A 21,799-nucleotide genomic window follows, 5' to 3' on the forward strand; every position below is an offset into this window, starting at 1 on the left:
CTATTTTGTATGGAGCAGTACTGTGTATTTAAAACAAAAATTCCCCTCTGGGACATTAAAGTATATCCTATCCTAATGTGAATTCTCAAGTTAATAACCTCTTATGGCTGCATCCCTTGTTCTCAATTTTCTGCCTGAAGACATACCCTAATCTAACTGCCTGTAGCTCATGCCCAGAAGCAAGGATATGCATATTCTTGGTATCATTTGAAAGGAAACATTCTGAAGTGTGTGGCCTCTGATGTTCCCCAGTGATACACTTAATATGTGCTGAATCAACCTTTAAACACTACCGCTACAGGCACTGTCCCCCTTCAAATCAGTAATAATGTAGGAACTGTCCCCTCTAAAAAGTCCACTCTTCGTTCCAATGACAGTTCATGAATACATTTCACCCACTTGGCAAAGTTGAGAACACGATAACATTTTAGATGCCAATATAAAACAAACACACAAATAATATAACTCCTGCCGAAGTTGGCTCCCCCGCCTGTTCGGGTGGTGCTTGGCGGTCGTCGTCACCGGCCTACTAGCCGCAACCGATCCCTTTTTCTTTTCGGTTAGTTTTGTCTAATTAGTTACACCTGTTCCTTGTTTGTGTGTGTTTGATTTACTTCCCTATTTAGGTTGTGAAACCCGCCCCTTTGTTGTGCGGGATTATTTTGATGTTCACGGTTGTGTGCTCTGGACCGTGTTACCCGCTGTATTGGGTTGGTCAGTGTTTTGCGCCCTGCGTGGTTGGGCATTTACTTTTGGTGCTGCATTAAAGTGCATCTTTCCACTGGACCTCTCTGCTCTCTGCTTTTGATTCCTTCTACACACCTAGTCAGCGGGGACAGAATCCCGCACCTGAAAAATGGAATCAGCAGGAGCAGCCACACCTCCTCTCCCATCGATGGAGGAGAGGGTCCTCCATCACACCACCGTTCTTCACCGGATTGGATCCGCCATGGATCAGATGATGGAGAGGATGGACCGATGGGAGAGGAGTGGCCTTCCCACCTCATCTCCAGCGCCCCCTCCATCAGCACCACCTACCCCTGCTTCAGCATCCGGCTCCGGGACCCTGCGTCTGGCGCTCCCCAGGGAGTATGATGGGACGGCGGCTGGGTGTCAGGGGTTTCTCCTCCAACTGGAGTTATACCTAGCTACCGTCCGTCCGACTACCTCAGGAGAGGAGAGCGTGAGCGTCCTCCTCTCCTGTCTGACGGGGCGAGCCCTGGAGTGAGCAAATGCAGACACTACTATATCATTGGATGAGCTGATAGACATGTCCATTCGACTGGATAACCTGCTGGCTGCCCGCGGGCGTCCGGAACGGGCCCTGTTGATTCCACCCCCAGGCCCTCCTGCTCCCATCCCCATGGAGTTAGGGGGGGCTGCATCGAGGGGGACCGGAGGAGGAGATTCCTCCTGCACCAGTTGTGGTCGGCGAGGACACACGGCCGACCGGTGCTGGAGGAGCTCGTCTGGGAGTCGGGAGGGCAGGCGGAGCACTGATCGTTCACCCCAGGTGAGTCCGCGCCAGACTCACCCAGAGCTTCCTGTCGGCCATATGTTTGTGCTAACCTCTTTCCCTGGGTTTTCTCCCTCTCTACAGCATAAGGCGCTGGTCGATTCATGCGCAGCTGGGAACTTTATGGATCATGGGCTCGCCCTAAGGCCAGGGATTCCCCTGGTGTCGTTAGACCAACCTTTCCCCGTGCACTCCTTAGATAGCCGACCAATATTGGGCAGGGCTGGTCAGGGAGGCCACGGTGCCACTGGACATGGTAACGCAGGGGGGTCACAAGGAACGGATTAGTCTATTCCTTATTGATTCACCTGCGTTTCCAGTAGTGCTGGGAATTCTGTGGCTAGCCCTTCACAACCCGGTGATTTCATGGAGACAGGGGGCTCTACGAGGGTGGTCAGAGGAGTGTTCAGGCAGGTGTATAGGAGTTTCCGTAGGTGCAACTACGGTGGAGAGTCCAGACCAGGTTTCCATCGTGCGCATTCCCTCTGAATATGCCGATTTGGCTATCGCCTTCTGTAAGAAGAAGGCGACCCAATTACCACCCCATCGTCGAGGGGACTGCGCGATTAACCTCCTGGAGAACGCTGCACTTCCTAGGAGTCACGTGTACCCATTGTCCCAGGAGGAGACAGTGGCTATGGAGACATATGTCACTGAATCTCTGGGGCAGGGGTACATTCGGCCCTCCACGTCACCCATCTCCTCGAGTTTCTTTTTTGTGAAGAAGAAGGAGGGAGGTCTGCGTCCGTGCATTGATTATAGAGGTCTAAATTCAATCACAGTGGGGTTTAGTTACCCACTACCTCTCATCGCTACGGCGGTGGAATCATTTCACGGGGCGCGTTTCTTCACAAAACTGAACCTGAGGAGCGCGTATAACCTGGTGCGTATCCGGGGAGGAGATGAGTGGAAAACCGCATTTAGTACTACATCTGGCCATTATGAGTACCTCGTCATGCCATATGGGTTGAAGAATGCTCCAGCCGTCTTCCAATCTTTCGTAGACGAGGTTCTCCGAGACCTGCACGGGCAGGGAGTGGTAGTGTACATCGATGACATCTTGATCTATTCTGCCACACGCGCCGCGCACGTGTCTCTGGTGCGTAAGGTACTTGGGCAAGTGCTGGAGCATGACCTGTATGTCAAGGCTGAGAAATGTGTGTTCTCCAAAGATTGGCCGACTCCGATCACAGTAAAAGAGGTGCAGCGGTTTTTAGGGTTTGCCAATTACTACCGGAGGTTTATCCGGGGTTTTGGTCAGGTGGCTGCTCCCATTACCTCACTGCTGAAGGGAGGACTGGCGTGCTTGCGTTGGTCAGCAGATGAGGGCAGAGCCTTCAGTCGTCTGAAGGAGCTGTTCACCAATGCGCCAGTGTTGGCGCACCCGGACCCCTCTTTAGCGTTCATAGTGGGGGTGGACGCGTCCGAGGCTGGGTTAGGGGCCATACTCTCCCAGCGCTCGGGTGCGCCACCAAAGCTCCGCCCTTGTGCTTTTTTTAGAAGAAGCTCGGTCCGGCGGAGCGAAACTATGACGTGGGGGACAGGGAGTTGTTAGCTGTAGTCAAGGCTCTGAAGGTGTGGAGACATTGGCTTGAGGGGGCTAAGCACCCTTTTCTCATCTGGACTGACCATCGTAATCTTGATTATATCCGGCCAGCGAGGAGACTGAATCCACGTCAGGCTAGATGGGCCATGTTCTTTACCCGGTTCCGCTTCACCATCTCGTACCGGCCAGGCTCCCTAAACACCAGGGCCGACGCGCTGTCCCGCCTATATGATACCGAGTAGCGGTCCATCGAGCCGACCCCCATCCTTCCACCTTCATGTCTCATGGCACCGGTGGTATGGGAGGTGGACGCGGAGATAGAGAGGGCCTCGCGGTTGGAGCCTGCCCCCCCTCAGTGTCCAGCAGGGGCTCAGTATGTGCCACGGGGGGTCCGGGACAGGTTACTTCGTTGGGCTCATACTCTACCCTCCTCGGGTCATCCTGGCATTGAGAGGACAGTGCGGAGTCTTAGGGGGAGATACTGGTGGCCCACGTTGTCTAAGGATGTGAGGTTTTATGTCTCCTCCTGCTCGGTGTGCGCTCAGAGCAAGGCTCCTCGACACCTGCCTAGAGGGAAGTTACAGCCCCTCCCCGTTCCACAACGGCCGTGGTCACACTTGTCGGTGGACTTTCTCACCGATCTTCCCCCGTCCCAGGGAAGTAGCACGATCCTGATCGTTGTGGATCGGTTCTCTAAGTCCTGCCGTCTCATCCCGTTACCCGGTCTCCCTACGGCCCTGCAGACTGCGGAGGCTCTGTTTACCCATGTCTTCCGGCACTACGGGGTGCCTGAGGACATCGTCTCTGATCGGGGTCCCCAGTTCACGTCCAGAGTTTGGAGGGCGTTTATGGAGAGGCTGGGGGTCTCGGTCAGCTTGACCGAGACCCCCAAACCCCCATGTGGGCAGGTTTCTGCGGTCGTATTGCCGGGATCGGCCAGGGTAGTGGGCGAGGTATGTTCCTTGGGCAGAGCTCGCTCAGAACTCCCTTCGCCACTCCTCGACTAACATTTCTCCCTTCCAGTGTGTGTTGGGTTACCAGCCGGTCCTGGCCCCATGGCATCAGAGCCAGACCGAGGCTCCTGCGGTGGAGAAATGGGTGCAGCGCTCAAAGGACACCTGGAGAGCCGTCCAGGAATCGTTGAGACTGGCGGGTGGACGGCAGAAGAAGAGCGCTGAGCAGCACCGCAGGCCCCCGTGTTCGCACCGGGGGACAGGGTCTGGCTCTCGATCTGAAACCTGCCCCTCCGCCTGCCCTGCCGGAAGCTGGGGACGCAGTGTGTGGGGCCATTTAAAGTCCTGAGGAGGATAAACGAGGTGTGTTATAGGTTACAACTTCCTACTTATTATCGTATTAACCCCTCGTTTCATGTGTCTCTCCTCAGGCCGGTGGTGGCTGGTCCCCTACAAGAAGGTGAGGTGCCTGAGGTCCCTACGCCCCCTCTGGACATCGGGGGGTCCCTGGTGTAGTACGTAGCATTCTGGACTCGAGACGCCGGGTGAGGGGCCTACAGTACCTTGTGGACTGGGAGGGGTACGGTCCGGAGGAGAGGTGCTGGTTACCGGTGGGGGACATTTTGGATCCTTCACTCCTGAGAGACTTCCACCGCCTCCACCTGGATCGCCCGGCGCCTCGCCGCCCTCAAGGCGGCCCTGCGCATTTCCTATGACAAAGCGCACAGTTGTACAACTGAATTGGCTGCCTTAATAATCGACATCCACGTCTCTGGCACCCAGGAAACAGTGGGTTAACTGCGTTGCTCAGGGGCAGAACGACAGATTTTTTAACATGTCAGCTCGGGGATTCAATCCAGCAACCTTTCAGTTACTGGCCCAATGCTCTAACCACTAGGATACCTGCCGCCACAGGATGGTATTGACAAACCATCACGTGGCTATTTCCAAATACCCCGGTATAAACGGTATACCGCCCAAGCCTAGTGTATGATCAGAGGGCCGGAACAAAGTTATAAATAATTTGTACACTGCACGTTGACCACAAGTTACATACAATCCCTTCAAAAATATTAATGCCCCTTGACTTATGCCACATTTTGTTGTCTTACACACATCTATGCACATAATGACAAAGTGATTACATGTTTCTAGAAAATTTCGCAAATATTGAAAATTAAATACAGAAATATCTCATTTATATCTATTCACACCCCTGATATAATACTTTGTAGAAGCACTTTTGGCGGCAATTCCAGCTTGAGCATGTCTGCATCAGCTTTGCACATCTGGATTTGGGAATTTTCTCCCATTCTTCCTGGCAGATTTTCTCAAGCTCTGCTTAGTTAGATGGGAAGTGGTGGGGAACAGCAATCTTCAAGCCTTTCCACAGATTTTCAACGGGATTCAAGTCTGGTATTTTGATTGGGCCACTCAATTACTTTCACATTATTCATGTTCTGAAACCATTCCAGCGTTGCTTTGGCTGTATGCTTGGGGTCATTGTCCTGTTGGAACGTAAATCTTCACCCCAGTCTAAGGTTGTTTGCACTCTGAAGCAGGTTCTCATCAAGGATTTGCCTGTATTTGGCTCCATTCATTGTTCCCTCTATCCTTACCAGTCACCCAGATCCCTGCCGTTGAAAAGCATCCCCATAGTATGATGCTGCCACCAACATGCTTCATGGTAGGGATGGTGTTAAACGTGTGACGAGCTGTGCATGTTTTTCTCCAGACATAGCGCTTTGGTCAAAGAGTTACATTTTTGCTCATCAGTCTACAGACTGTTTTGCCTTATGCTCTCAGAATCTTTCATGTGCCTTTTTGCAAACTTGAGGCGTGTTGTCATGTGCCTTTTCCTCAGGAGTGGCTTCCGTCTAGCCACTCTCCCATAAAGCCCAGATTGGTGAAGTGCTGTAGAGACTGTTGTCCTTTTGGCAGGTTCTTTCATCTCAGCCAATGAACTCTGTAGTTCGGTCAGAGTAGTCATTGGGTTCTTGGTCACCTCCCTGACCAAAGTCCTTCTTGCCCGGTTGCTCAGTTTAGAACTGACTGTATGACCAGTCTGGGAAGTTCCATATTTTTTGTTTCCCAATGATGTAGACCACTGTGCTCTTGGATACTTCAACACTCTAGAATTTGTATTAGACTCTTCCCAAGATATATGCTTCATCACAATTCTCGGAGATCTACAGACAGTTCCTTGGACTTCATGGTATAGTTTCCGCTCTGACATTCACTGTCAACTGTGGGACCTTATATAGACAGGTGTGTCCAAACAATGGAATTGGCCACAGGTGGAATCAAATCAAGGTGTTGTGACATCTCAAGGATGATCAAAGGAAATTTGATGCACCTGAGCTCAATTTGGAGTGTCATACCAACGGAGTGCAAATGCTTATGTCAATGAGATATTTTCAATAAATTTGCAAACATTTCTAAAAACACAAAATGTGACCCACCACCTGGATACGGTTCTATGTAGCAACATTTGAAATTGTGTTCTTTACATTGTATAAAAGTAAAGACTCAAAGACAGAAAATGCTACATCATACACTGCAGTTGAGGAACAATGGGAAAGTTATTCTGCTTTGAACGTTGATAGACGTGTAACCCCACTTTTGAGATAATGGCCCTTGTTTTGGTACACCTACTAGAGAGCTCTTCTTTGTTTACACCCATTCAGCATTGTTCACACCCTCTTAAACCTTAGCCCCATCCATCTCTTTAAGAATTCATGTGAGGCCATGTGCTAAACAGATTGAATAAGGTAGTCTAATAAACAATCAAATATTTCAAGACTAAAAGAGGTGAAAGTAGGAGCATAAAGTAGTAGTAAAAATATATATAGTCCTTGACCTATATCCTAATCTGACTTTGGTGCAGGTCATGTTGATCTTCACATTACCGTCTCTGTAAAACACACACTATATCAAATAAAATCAAAGTGTACTTGTCACATGCACAGCATACAGTGAAATGGTTACTTGCACAGTGGAGTATTTTGTTTAGACATGTAGCTAGCTAGCTAAACAATGAACAATAATCCCAACGTATACTACCATGCATGAATCTGCAGGAAGCTAAAGCTAACCAACCAGGTTTAATGTTAGCTAGCTAGCTAACATTAGGCTATAACTAGAAATGCAAATGGTTTTCTGAGATACGAAATAATATTACTACACAGATCATACACGTAACATTAGCTAGCGAGTCAGCCAGCTAACGTTAGCTAGCTAGCTAACAGTATGCTTTAACTTGCAATGAAAACAACTTTCTGACAAAATTTGAAACGTATAATATCTGAAAATGTAGCTAGACTCTTACCCGTATACATGGATGAACGCTTCTCCCTCTATGCCATGGATGCCATGTTTGCCCTTAGTTTGAAGATGTAATCTGGAGATACGTAGGTGTTTTATACAACAGCCTTCTGTGTTCTATATTTGACTCTCTCTGCATTTGTCAATCATCTCTCTGCTTCCACTGGGCATTCCACTGATTTCAAAACTCGGTCAACTTCTTCCGTGACAACAACACTGTTGATTGCCATTTCTTCCCCATCACTGTCATCAGAAGAATCTACAATGTCTGGTTCAATGAAAATGTTTTTATCTCAAATCAGGGATTTCATCATCGTCTGTCATCCTCGTGAGTCAGAGAGTCAGCAAGGCACGATCGTACTCTAGAAAGTATTCCATCACAACTTTTTCCCACTGATCTTTGTCGATAGTGCATGTTAAATTCAGGGCAGCAATGTTGAGAGCAGTAGTAATACTTTTGCAGTTATTCATGATATCTTTCAAAAAAGCCGCTGTAGAAAGGATTATCTACACATGCTCATGTTATAGACAGAAGCATGCTAAATGGCAGACCAATCCAACTAGGCTCTTAATTTAACAATCGTATTTGTATCTAAAGATGGCATATAAGTTTGTTACTATGGCACATAAAAGTTTATATGTTCCAAAGGCATTCCTGCCCAATTTTGTTTTTGAGTTTTGAAAATGCCTCTCATGTGAAGAAGTTATATTTATTTATTTTTATTTTATTTCACCTTTATTTAACCAGGTAGGCTAGTTTAGAACAAGTTCATTTACAACTGCAAACCTGGCCAAGATAAAGCAAAGCAGTGAGACACAAACAACAACACAGAGTTACACTTGGAATAAACAAGCGTACAGTCAATAACACAATAGAAAAAAAAGAAAGTCTATATACAGTGTGTGCAAATAGCGTGAGGAGGTAAGGCAATACATAGGCCATAGTAGCAGAGTAATTACAATTTAGCAAATGAACACTGGAGTGATAGATGAGCAGATGATAATGTGCAAGTAGAAATACTGGTGTACAAAAGAGCAGAAAAGTAAATAAAAACAATATGGGGATGAGGTAGGTAGATTGGGTGGGCTATTTACAGATGGGCTATGTACAGCTGCAGCAATCAGTTAGCTGCTCAGATAGCTAATGTTTAAAGTTAGTGAGGGAAAAATAAGTCTCCAGCTTCAGAGATTTTTGCAATTCGTTCCAGTCATTGGCAGCAGAGAACTGGAAGGAAAGGCGGCAAAAGGAAGTGTTGGCTTTGGGGATGACCAGTGATATATACCTGCTGGAGCGCGTGCTACGGGTGGGTGTTGTTATCGTGACCAGTGAGCTGAGATAAGGCGGAGCTTTACCTAGCATAGACTTATAGATGACCTGGAGCCAGTGGGTCCGGCGACGAATATGTAGCGAGGGCCAGCCGACTAGAGCATGCAGGTCGCAGTGGTGAGTGGTATAAGGGGCTTTGGTGACAAAACGGATGGCACTGTGATAGACTGCATCCAGTTTGCTGACATGCGACATACGCCTAGCTTCTTGACACAGGTCACAAATGTGGAACAAGTCAAGGGGTATGAATACTTTCTGAAGGCACTGTAGTATTTGACACATATAGTATGACAAAAACAGAATAATTTCAAAGCTTGATTTCATTGGGATACGATCACATACAGTGCCTTCAGAATGTATTCACACACCTTGACTTTTGTTGTGTTACAGCCTGAATTTAAAATGGATTTTATGTCACTGGCCGATACACAACACCACATAATGTCAAAATGGACTTATGTTTTTATACATTTTAACAAATTCATTTCAAATGAAAAGCTCAAATGTATTCAACCCCTTTGTTATGGCAAGCCTAAGTAAGTTCAGGAGTACAAATTTGCTTAACAAGTCAGATAAGTTGCATGGAATCACTCTGTGTACAATATATACAAGTGTTTAAAAATTATTTTTGAATGGCTACCTAATCTCTGTAACCCACACATAATTATATGTAAGGTCCCACGCTCAAGCAGTACATTTCAAACACACGTTCAACCACAAACACCAGGGAGGTCTTCGAATGCCTAGCAAAGAAGGGCACCTATTGGTAGATGGGTAAAAATGACATGAATATATATTTGAGCATGGTGAAGTTGTTCATTACACTTTGTTTGGTGAATCAATACACCCAGTCACTATAAAGATACAGGCATCCTTCCTAACCCAGTTGCCGGAGAGGAAAGAAACCGCTCAGGGATTTCACCATGAGGCCAATAGTGTTTTTTAAAACAGTTTAATGGCTGTGATAGGAGAAAACCCAGGATGGATCAACAACATTGTATTTACACTACAATACTAACCAAAATGATAGACTGAAAAGATGGAAGCCTGTAAAAATGTGGCAAAGAAATTAACTTTATGTCCTGAAAACAAAGCATTATGTTTGGGGCAAATCCAACACATCACTGAGGACCACTCTTCATATTTTCAAGCATGGTGGTGGCTGCATCATGTTATGGGTATGCCTGTCATCGGCAAGGACTAGGGAGTTTTTTAGGATAAAAAAATGGGATAGAGTTAAACACAGGCAGAATCATAGAAGAAAACCTGGTTCAGTCTGCTTTCCAACAGACACTAGGAGACAAATGCACCTTTCAGCAGGACAATAACATAAAACAGAAGGCATACATATACACTGGAGTTGCTTACCAAGACGACATTGAATGTTCCTGAGTGGCCTAGTTACAGTTTTGACTTAAATCTGCTAGAAAATCTGTCAAGATTTGAAAATGTCTGTCTAGCAATGATCAAAAAAGAACTTGACAGAATTGTAATATTTTTTTTAAAGAAAAATGTGCAAATATTGTACAATTAAAGTGTGCAAAGCTTTTAGAGGCTTACCCAGAAAGACTGTAATCACTGCAAAAGGTGATTCAAACATGTATTGACTCACGGGGTTGAATACTTACTGTATGTAATCAAGATATGTTAGTGTTTTATTTTTTATATAATTTTTTGGTGTACAGCAATCTTTAACTTGTTATGGCTGGGGGCAGTATTAAGTAGCTTGGATGAATAAGGTGCTCAGAGTAAACTGCCTGCTACTCAGTCCCAGAAGCTAAGATATGCATATTATTAGTAGATTTGGATGAGAAAAAAAATCAGAAGTTTCTAAAACTGTTTGAATGATGTCTGTGAGTATAACAGAACTCACATTGCAGGCAAAAACCTGAGAAAAATCCAACCAAAAATCCAACCGGCACATAAAAGTTTACATGTTCCAAAGGCATTTCTGCCAAAAACGCATTTTGTGTCAAAAAATTGCCTCTCATGTGAAGAAGTTATATTTATTTATTTTTATTTTATTTCACCTTTATTTAACCAGGTAGGCTAGTTGAGAACAAGTTCTCATTTACAACTGCAACCTGGCCAAGATAAAGCAAAGCAGTGCGACACAAACAACAACACAGAGTTACACATGGAATAAACAAGCGTATAGTCAATAACACCATAGAAAAAAAATAAAGTCTATATACAGTGTGTGCAAATAGCGCCAGGAGGTAAGGCAATAAATAGGCCATAGTAGCGGAGTATTTACAATTTAGCAAATCAAAAATCCAACCAGGAAGTGGGAAATCTGAGGTTTGTAGGTTTGCCTATCTAATATACAGTGTCTATGGGGTCATATTGCACTTCCTAAGGCTTCCACTAGATGTCAACAGTCTTTAGAACCTTGTTTGATGCCTCTACTGTGAAGGAGGGGGGAATGAGAGCTGATTGAGTCAGGGGTCTGGTAGAGTGCCACGAGCTCACTCAGGCACGCCCCCGTGAGAGTTAGTTGCGTTCCATTGCATTTCTACAGACAAAGGAATTCTCCGGTTGAAACATTATTGAAGATGTATGTTAAAAACATCGTAAAGATTGATTCTATACATCATTTGTCAGTTTCTACGAACTGTAATGAAATTTTTTGACTTTTCATCTGGACTGTGCGTCATGAGTTTGGATTTTGGAACTAAACGCGCAAACAAAAAGGAGGTATTTGGACATAAATAATGGACTTTATCGAACAAAACAAACATTTATTGTGGAACTGGGATTCCTGGGAGTACATTCTGATGAAGATTATCAAAGGTAAGTGAATATTTATAATGCTATTTCTGACTTCTGTTGACTTCACAACATGGCGGGTACTTGTATGGCTTGTTTTTGTGTCTGAGCGCCGTACTCAGATTATTGCATGGTGTGCTTTTTCCGTGAAGTTTTTTTTAAATCTGACACAGCGTTAAGGAGAAGTTTATCTAAAGTTCCATGAAAAACACTTGTATCTTTTATCAATGTTTATTATGAGTATTTCTGTAAATTGATGTGGCTCTCTGCAAAATCACCGGATGTTTTGGAGGCAAAACATTACTGAACATAACGCGCCAATGTAAACTAAGATTTTTGGATATAAATATGAACTTTATCGAACAAAACATACATGTATTGTGTAACATGAAGTGCTATGGGTGTCATCTGATGAAGATCATCAAAGGTTAGTGATAAATTTTATCTCTATTTCTGCTTTTTGTGACTCCCTCTCTTTGGCTGGAAAAATGGCTGTGTTTTCTGTGACTAGGTACTGACCTAACATAATCAGATGGTGTGCTTTCGTTGTAAAGCCTTTTTGAAATCAGACACTGTAGTGGGATTAACAACAAGTGTATCTTTAAAATGGTGTCAAATACTTGTATGTTTGAGGAATTTTCATTATGAGATTTCAGTTGTTTGAATTTGGCGCCCTGCACTTTCACTGGCTGTTGTCATATCGATCCCGTTAACGGGATCTCAGCCGTAAGAAATTTTAAGTCATACCACGGATTCTCAATTGGATTGAAGTCTGGGCTTTGACTAGGCCATTCCAAGACATTTAAATGTTTCACCTTAAACCACTCGAGTGTTGCTTTAGCAGTATGCTTAGGGTCATTGTCCTACTGGAAGGTGAACTTGTTAATTGAAATGCATTCCAGGTGACTACCTCATGAAGCTGGTTGAGAGAATGCCAAGAGTGTGCAAAGCTGTCATCAAGGCAAAGGGTGGCTACTTTGAAGAATCAAAAATATAAAATACATTTTTATTTGTTTAACACTTTTTGGGTTACTACATGATTCCATATGTGTTATGTCATAGTTTTGATGTCTACACTATTATTCTACAATGTAGAAAATGGTAAAAAATAAAGAAAAACCCTTGAATGAGTTGGTGTGTCCAAACCTTTGACTGGTACTGTGTATATATATATATATATATATATATACACTGCTCAAAAAAATAAAGGGAACACTTAAACAACACAATGTAACTCCAAGTCAATCACACTTCTGTGAAATCAAACTGTCCACTTAGGAAGCAACACTGATTGACAATAAATTTCACATGCTGTTGTGCAAATGGAATAGACAAAAGGTGGAAATTATAGGCAATTAGCAAGACACCCCCAATAAAGGAGTGGTTCTGCAGGTGGTGACCACAGACCACTTCTCAGTTCCTATGCTTCCTGGCTGATGTTTTGGTCACTTTTGAATGCTGGCGGTGCTTTCACTCTAGTGGTAGCATGAGACGGACTCTACAACCCACACAAGTGGCTCAGGTAGTGCAGCTCATCCAGGATGGCACATCAATGCGAGCTGTGGCAAGAAGGTTTGCTGTGTCTGTCAGCGTAGTGTCCAGAGCATGGAGGCGCTACCAGGAGACAGGCCAGTACATCAGGAGATGTGGAGGAGGCCGTAGGAGGGCAACAACCCAGCAGCAGGACCGCTACCTCCGCCTTTGTGCAAGGAGGAGCAGGAGGAGCACTGCCAGAGCCCTGCAAAATGACCTCCAGCAGGCCACAAATGTGCATGTCTCTGCTCAAACGGTCAGAAACAGACTCCATGAGGATGGTATGAGGGCCCGACGTCCACAGGTGGGGGTTGTGCTTACAGCCCAACACCGTGCAGGACGTTTGGCATTTGCCAGAGAACACCAAGATTGGCAAATTCGCCATTGGCGCCCTGTGCTCTTCACAGATGAAAGCAGGTTCACACGCACGTGACAGACGTGACAGAGTCTGGAGACGCCGTGGAGAACGTTCTGCTGCCTGCAACATCCTCCAGCATGAGCGGTTTGGCGGTGGGTCAGTCATGGTGTGGGGTGGCATTTCTTTGGGGGGCCGCACAGCTCTCCATGTGCTCGCCAGAGGTAGCCTGACTGCCATTAGGTACCGAGATGAGATCCTCAGACCCCTTGTGAGACCATATGCTGGTGCGGTTGGCCCTGGGTTCCTCCTAATGCAAGACAATGCTAGACCTCATGTGGCTGGAGTGTGTCAGCAGTTCCTGCAAGAGGAAGGCATTGATGCTATGGACTGGCCCGCCCGTTCCCCAGACCTGAATCCAATTGAGCACATCTGGGACATCATGTCTCGCTCCATCCACCAACGCCACGTTGCACCACAGACTGTCCAGGAGTTGGCGGATGCTTTAGTCCAGGTCTGGGAGGAGATCCCTCAGGAGACCATCCGCCACCTCTTCAGGAGCATGCCCAGGCGTTGTAGGGAGGTCATACAGGCACGTGGAGGCCACACACACTACTGAGCTTCATTTTGACTTGTTTTAAGGACATTACATCAAAGTTGGATCAGCCTGTAGTGTGGTTTTCCACTTAAATTTTGAGTGTGACTCCAAATCCAGACCTCCATGGGTTGATAAATTTGATTTCCATTGATTATTTTTCTGTGATTTTGTTGTCAGCACATTCAACTATGTAAAGAAAAAAGTATTTAATAAGAATATTTCATTCATTCAGATCTAGGATGTGTTATTTTAGTGTTACCTTTATTTTTTTGAGCAGTGTATATAATATATATTTTTGCTTATAATATACTGTATTTGGCCTGCAGGGGATAGTAGTCTGTGTGATTTGAGATATGCAAGGCTTTGAAATGGGAATCACATACACATCTCTACTCTTAGATTTTGTACCAATCCAGGTTTTTTTCTGGATCAAAATTGGGCTTAGGTGGTGGGCATGGCGGGGGGCATGGTATTGGGGTTGGTCGGCCCGGGAAAACATTTTAGAGGCCCCGATCTTGGCGGTGTAGACATGTTTGCATTTTAAAATAAATTTCTGCAATTCTACACATTTTTCCACGGAGCTGAGAGCAATTTTTGCTGCTGTAAAGCTACTTTCCTACAATTATATTCATTGTGCCATGGATAATGGTGTGTTCATTTTCTCAAACATAATAACAAAATCAATACTGCTAAATTAAATGTTTTTGGAATTGTCAATTGACTGTCTAGCTTTTATTTGAGTGATTGTTAGTTGTTAAAGATTATATTATTGAAAGACAAAGGTCCATTATCTTTTCTATATACTTTATATCTGGTTTCAGTCATTTAATTTTACACTGAAAGAGTTTTTCAATCACAGAAATGAATTTCTAATTCTTTTTTCTCTTTACACAGTATGGACTTCGGTGACCCGAAAATCGCTTAGGCTGCCCCAAAAATTCCTGCAATCAAATTCAATTTGGAAAGAACCACTCTTCAAGACCATCCTGTTCTGGAACTGTAGAGCTGGATAAGTGGGTATGTACAGTGGGGAGAACAAGTATTTGATACACTGCCGATTTTGCAGCTCTTCCTACTTACAAAGCATGTAGAGGTCTGTAATTTTTATCATAGGTACACTTCAACTGTGAGAGACGGAATCTAAAACAAAAATCCAGAAAATCACATTGTATGATTTTTAAGTAATTAATTTGCATTTTATTGCATGACATAAGTATTTGATCACCTACCAACCAGTAAGAATTCCAGCTCTCACAGACCTGTTAGTTTTTCTTTAAGAAGCCCTCCTGTTCTCCACTCATTACCTGTATTAACTGCACCTATTTGAACTCGTTACCTGTATAGAAGACACCTGTCCACACACTCAAACAGACTCCAACCTCTCCACAATGGCCAAGACAGGAGAGCTGTGTAAGGTCTGTGACAGCCGGAATTCTTACTGGTTGGTAGATGATCAAATACTTATGTCATGCAATAAAATGCAAATTAATTACTTAAAAATCATACAATGTGATTTTCTGGATTTTTGTTGAGATTAGATTGTCTCTCACAGTTGAAGTGTACCTATGATAAAAATTAGACCTCTACATGCTTTGTAAGTAGGAAAAGCTGCAAAATCGGCAGTGTATCAAATACTTGTTCTCCCCACTGTATATGTATGTGAGTGTCTGCAGGCATGTGCACAGATGTGTCTCTACTTTTGCAGATTACACATCCCTTCCAGTCTCCAGTGCCCTTTTGGGTAGTGACATAATTTACCTCTAAAATATTATGTTGTATAGATTTTTTGTCATTGAACCCACTTCCCGCAAGTCTGACATCGTCAAGTTCGCCACACCTTTTCCTTCTGTTGGTTGCGCCTTTTTATCTGCCCAAAACAGAGCTCACGCGCGCCCAGTATCCAAGCATGCATGGCTTGAGAGATGTGGTCACCGGTCGAGTATGTGTAGTGAGCTACCTAGTTTAAATATCAACAGTACTGCCACAGCAGCATAACACTTGATTAACACTTGATACAACTTGATTTAGCCTACATTCTCATCAAGTCTGGTTGGCTGATACATGCAGCAGAGAGGCAGAAAGACATAGAGAAGAGTCACTGCTTCAATGACCCTCCAACCCAACTCCATCCCTTCTTCAGTCGGGAGTTGCACATGTGTCAGGGCAGCAGCAACACAGCTGCATATAGCTAACCACCATATACTAAAATATCCACACAAGCCACTAGCCAGCCAGCCATCATGAGTTAGAAGATTATGAACATTATATTACGAAGTTGTTATTCTGAAAGGATGATTGAAGATAAATCTCAATCAGTAAAATAAACGGAGCTTGCTAACTAGCAGGTTTACATCAATCATCATGTAAATGGAGGAGGAGGCACTATAACTGTCAAGTTGACCTCTTTCTTGTGCAATTCCCCACTTGAAAAGGACAGTCCCTCCACATGAAGATTTTAACTGGATTTCACGCAATAAACAGCCATGGAATCAGTTGTTTGTCTTTTATTTACCATTCTTTGGTTGGCAGTAAACAGGTGAAAAACCTCAAAATAGAGATGACAAATACAAGTTACTATTTGAGTTGACAGCCCAATCAAATACACAAACTTATCCACATTCACCCCAGATAAACACATTTCTGCCACCATAAAACACAAGGTTTCCACTTAAGCAAATGTTTCCCAAAATAGAAACCCACCATTTTTAATCAAATGAGCAGAATCAGTATATTCTCTAAATTTGCATTTTAGCCAAATACATTCAAAATATTTTTAGTAGTAAAAAATTACATTTATTTTCTAATCAGTAGTTTTAAGCAGACAAATCTTACATTTTTTTGCCAAAGATTTTTTAGACTATACATTTGTTACTGAATTAAGAACTTGGTTTACTAAGATTTCTACAAAGTTTAAATTACTTTTAACCATTTCAAACAAGTTTTGTCAACAATGAATTTGGCTCTTCTTACTTTTCCTTTATACCCCACAAACAACATTTGAAGTTATAAATACCACTGCAAAAGTCCTATCAAAGTTAAGAGTCTGTGTTTTCCAGAGTATCATTAGCAGTGCACTGCTTAAGTTAGTCTAGCCAAGCATGGCTAATATGGCGCTTACCGGCTGTCTTTCACAGTTTTGTGGAGGACTTGCACAGTCAACTTGATCACAAAGATGAAGTTTCCTTGGTCTTGTGGTGTTATAAATGCTCCTTTCACTGCGGTCTAAAGACAACAGCAGAGCCAGGTGCTGGCACGCCCAGATTGCCTGGAAGATTTGTTCCACCTGGTTCACCACTGATTGAAGGAGGAGGAGTTTCACCACTGAGGAGCTCCCAGGCAGTTTGTCAGCACAATAACTACACTGAACAAAAATATAAATGCAACATGCAACAATTTCAAAGATTATACTGAGTTACAGTTCATAGAATGCATAAGGCTCTAATCTATGGACTTCACATGACTAGGAATACAGATATGTATCTATTGGTCACAGACACCTTAAAAAAAGGTAGGGGTATGGATCAGAAAACCAGTCAGTACGTGGTGTGACCAACATTTGCCTCGTGCAGTGCGACACATCTCCTTCACATAGAGTTGATCAGGCTATTGATTGTGGCCCGTGCATTATCATGCTTAAACATGGCGGCGGATGAATGGCAAAACAATGGGCCTCAGGATCTTGTCACATTCAAATTGCAATCGATAAAACGCAATTGTGTTCGTTGTCCGTAGCTTATGCCTGCGCATACCATAACTCCACCGCCACATGGAGCACTATGTTCACAACGTTTGCATAAGAAAACTGCTCGCCCATGCTGTCTGCCATCTGCACGGTACGTATGAAACCGGGATTCATCTGTGAAGAGCACACTTCTCCAGTGTGCCAGTGGCCATCAAAGTTGAGCCTTTGCCCACTGAAGTCGGTTACAACGCCAAACTGCAGATATGTCAAGATCCTGGTGAGGACGACGAGCACGCAGGTAGCTTTCCTGAGACGGTTTCTGACAGATAGTGCAGAAATCCTTCAGTTGTGCAAACCCACAGTTTCATCAGCTGTCCGGGTGGGCTGGTCTCAGACGATCCCGCGGGTGAAGAAGCCGGATGTGGAGGTCCTGGGCTGGCATGGTTATACGTGGTCTACGATTGTGAGGCCGGTTGGACATACTGCCAAATTCTCTAAAATGATGTTAGAGGCGGCTTATGGTAGAGAAATGAACATTCAATTCCCATGGCAAAATCTCTGGTGGACATTCCTGCAGTCAACATGTCAATTGTACGCTCCCTCAAAACTTGAGACATCTGTGGCATTGTGTTGTGTGACAAAACTGTACATTTTAGAGTGGCCTTTTATTGTGACCAGCACAAGGTGCACCTGTTTAATGATCAAACTGTTTAATCAGCTTCTTGAGATGCCATACCTGTCAGGTGGTTGGATTATCTTGGCAAAGGAGAAATGCTAACTAAAAGGGATGTAAACAAATTTGTGCACAAAATTTGAGAGAAATAACCTTTTTATGCATATGGCACATTTCTGGGATCTTTTATTTAATGCTCATAAAACAACACTTGACTTGTTGCATTTATACTTTTGTTCAGTGTAGCTTTCTTAAAAGAGTGTTGAGTGTTTTGTGTCAGAAATAAATAGCCCTATGCAACAACAACAAAACACTTTGAGATATGAAAGTCTGTGCACGGCCCTGCGTGTCTGTGTGTGCATGCGCACGTCTATGTCGTGAGTGTGTCTCACCACGTCGTTAGGCAGGCTTTGGAGCTCGTCGAAGGGTGTTTCCGTGGTGTTGTTCTCTACGTTGAGGACTACCACATCATCCAGGGCCATCCCCCTCACCTTCTGCAGGGAGAGAGACACACGGAGAGAAGGCTTGACACTTGCACACTCATATTCACAGACACACACAGTCAAACAGACATGAACACACACACACACACACAGTCAAACAGACATGCATACACAAACATACTTATGAGTTGAGTTTATAAACCTGTCTGTGGTTAGGAACTTACCTCCATTAGGCTGGAATATACTCCAATGAGGTAGGGCATGGGTACACTGCAAAACACAAACAGATCAGTGGCGTAAACCACCAGAAATTTTGCAAATGTATTACAAATAAAAAACAGATACCTTATTTACATAAGTATTCAGATCCTATGCTATGAGACTCTAAATTGAGCACAGGTGCATCCTGTTTCCATTGATCATCCTTGAGATGTTTCTACAACTTGATTGGAGTCCACCTGAAGTTTGGAACCATCAAGACTCTTGTTTACTGAGCAATTGGGGGAGAAGGGCCTTGGTCAGGGAGGTGACCAAGAACACGATGGTCACTCTGACAGAGCTCCATACGTCCTCTGCGGAGATGGGAGAACCTTCCAGAAGGACAACCATCTCTGCAGCACTCCACCAAACAGGCCTTTATGGTAGAGTGGCCAAACGGAAGCCACTCCTCAGTAAATGATAGCCCGCTTGGAGTTTGCAAAAAGGCACCTGTTCTGATGAAACCAAGATTGAACTCTTTGGCCTGAATGCCAAGTTTCACGTCTGGGGGAAACCTGGCACCATCCCTAAGGTGAAGCATGGTGGTGGCAGCATCATGCTGTGGGGACTGGGTAGGGACTGGGGGACTTGTCAGGATCGAGGGAAAGATGAACGGAGCAAAGTACAGAAAGAACCTGCTTTTCAGAGCACTCAGGAACTCAGATTGGGATGAAGGTTCACCTTCCAACAGGACAATGACCCTAAGCACACAGCCAAGACAACGCAGGAGTGGTTTCAGGACGAGTCTCTGAATTTCCTTGAGTGGCCCAGCCAGAGCCCGGACTTGAACCCGATAGAACATCTCTGGAGACACTTGAAAATAGCTGTGCAGCGACACTCCCCATCCAACCTGACAGAGCTTGAGAGGATCTGCAGAGATGAATGGGAGAAACTCCCCAAATACAGGTGTGCCAAGCTGGTAGCGTCATACCCAAAAGACTGGAAGCTGTAATCGCTGCCAAAGGTGATTCAACAAAGTACTGAGTAAAGAGTCTGAATACTTATGTAAATGTGATATTTCTGGTTTTTATTTTTTATAAAAATAAAAGTTATAAAAATAACTGTTTTTGCTTTGTCATCATGGGATATTGTGTGTAGGTTGACGAGGGGGAAAAAACACTTTAAACAATTTTAGAATAAGACTGCAACGTAACGAAATGTGGAAAAAGTTAAGGGTTCTGAATACTTTCCGAAAGTCACTGTATGTACACTACTGGTCAAAAGTTTTAGAACACCTGCTCATTCAAGGGTTTTTCTTTATTTGTACTATGTTCTACATTGTAGAATAATAGTGAAGACATCAAAACTATGAAATAACACATATGGAATAATGTACTAACCAAAAACATGTTAAACAAATCAAAATGTATTTTAGATTCTTCAAAGTAGCTACCCTGTGCCTTGATGACAACATTGCACACTCTTGGCATTCTCTCAACCAGCTTCAAGAGGTAGTCACCTGGAATGCAATTTCAATTAACAGGTGTGCCTTGTTTAAAGTTTATTTGTGGAATTTCTTTCCTTCTTAATGCGTTTGAGCCAATCAGCTGTGTTGTGACAAGGTAGTGGGGGTATACAGAAGATAGCCCTATTTGGTAAAAGACCAAGTCCATATTATGGCAAGAACAACTCAAATAAGCAAAGAGAAAGGACAGTCCATCATTACTTTAAGACATGAGGGTCAGTCAATACGGAACATTTCAAGAACTTTAAAAGTGTCTTCAAGTGCAGTCACAAAATCCATCAAGCGCTATGATGAAACTGGCTCTCATGAGGACCGCCATAGGAATGGAAAATCTAGAGTTACCTCTGCTGCAGAGGATAAGTTCATTAGAGTTAACTGCACATCAGATTGCAGCCCAAATAAATGCTTCACAGAATTCAAGTAATGGACACATCTCAACATCAACTGTTCAGAGGAGACTGTGTGAATCAGGCCTTCATGGTTGAATTGCTGCAAAGAAACTACTACTAAAGGACACCAATAAGAAGAAGAGACTTGCTTGGGCCAAGAAACACGAGCTATGGATATTAGACCGGTGGACATTTGTCCTTTGGTCTGGAGTCCACATTTTTGGTTCCAGCCGCCGTGCCTTAGTGAGACGCGGTGTGGGTGAACGGATGATCTCCGCATGAGTATTTCCCACCGTAAAGCATGGAGGAGGAGGTGTTTTGGTGTGGGGGTGCCTTGCTGGTCACACTGTCAGTGATTTATTTAGAATTCAAGGCACAATTAACCAGCATGTCTACCACAGCATTCTGCAGCGATTCTCCATCCCATCTGGTTGGCGCTTAGTGGGACTATCATTTGTTTTCCACAGGACAATGGCCCAAAACACACCTTCAGGCTGTGTAAGGGATATTTGACCAAGAAGGAGAATGATGGTGCTGCATCAGATGACCTGGCCTCCACAATCCCCTGACCTCAACCCAATTGAGATGGTTAGGGATGTGTTGGACTGCAGAGTGAAGGAAAAGCAGCCAACAAGTGTTCAGCATATGTGGGAACTCCTTCAAGACTGCTGGAAAAGCATTCCAGGTGAAGCTGATATATTTTTATTTGTTTAACATTTTTTGGGTTAGTACATGATTCCATATGTGTTATGTCATAGTTTTGATGTCTTCACTATTATTCTACAATGTAGAAAATAGTAAAAATCAAGAAAAACCCTTGAATGAGTAGGTGTGTCCAAACTTTTGACTGGTACTGTATGTATGTATGTCACGTTATGGAGCATAATGTATTTACAGTTTTATTCACGTTTTCAAGATCTGGTGACAAATAATGCATTCCGATTATTGCATAGATTATAATGGACACC

General features: G+C 44.0%; 1 protein-coding gene across 1 annotated transcript in view; it reads right to left on the minus strand.

Annotated features, from left to right (window-relative positions):
- Nucleotides 1-21,799, minus strand: part of LOC139552008 (DENN domain-containing protein 1A-like) — a 39,562-nt gene that overhangs the window by 15,366 nt on the left and 2,397 nt on the right. The window contains exons 2-3 of the mRNA XM_071363344.1: nt 18,944-18,989; nt 18,669-18,770 (exon numbers count right to left, since the gene is read on the minus strand). Of these exons, the coding sequence (XP_071219445.1) occupies nt 18,669-18,770; nt 18,944-18,982 (141 nt within the window). The 5' untranslated portion in view covers nt 18,983-18,989. The remainder of the gene's footprint in view (nt 1-18,668; nt 18,771-18,943; nt 18,990-21,799) is intronic.

Source organism: Salvelinus alpinus, chromosome 24 (assembly GCF_045679555.1).
Source record: "Salvelinus alpinus chromosome 24, SLU_Salpinus.1, whole genome shotgun sequence".
NCBI classification, from domain to species: Eukaryota; Metazoa; Chordata; class Actinopteri; order Salmoniformes; family Salmonidae; genus Salvelinus; species Salvelinus alpinus.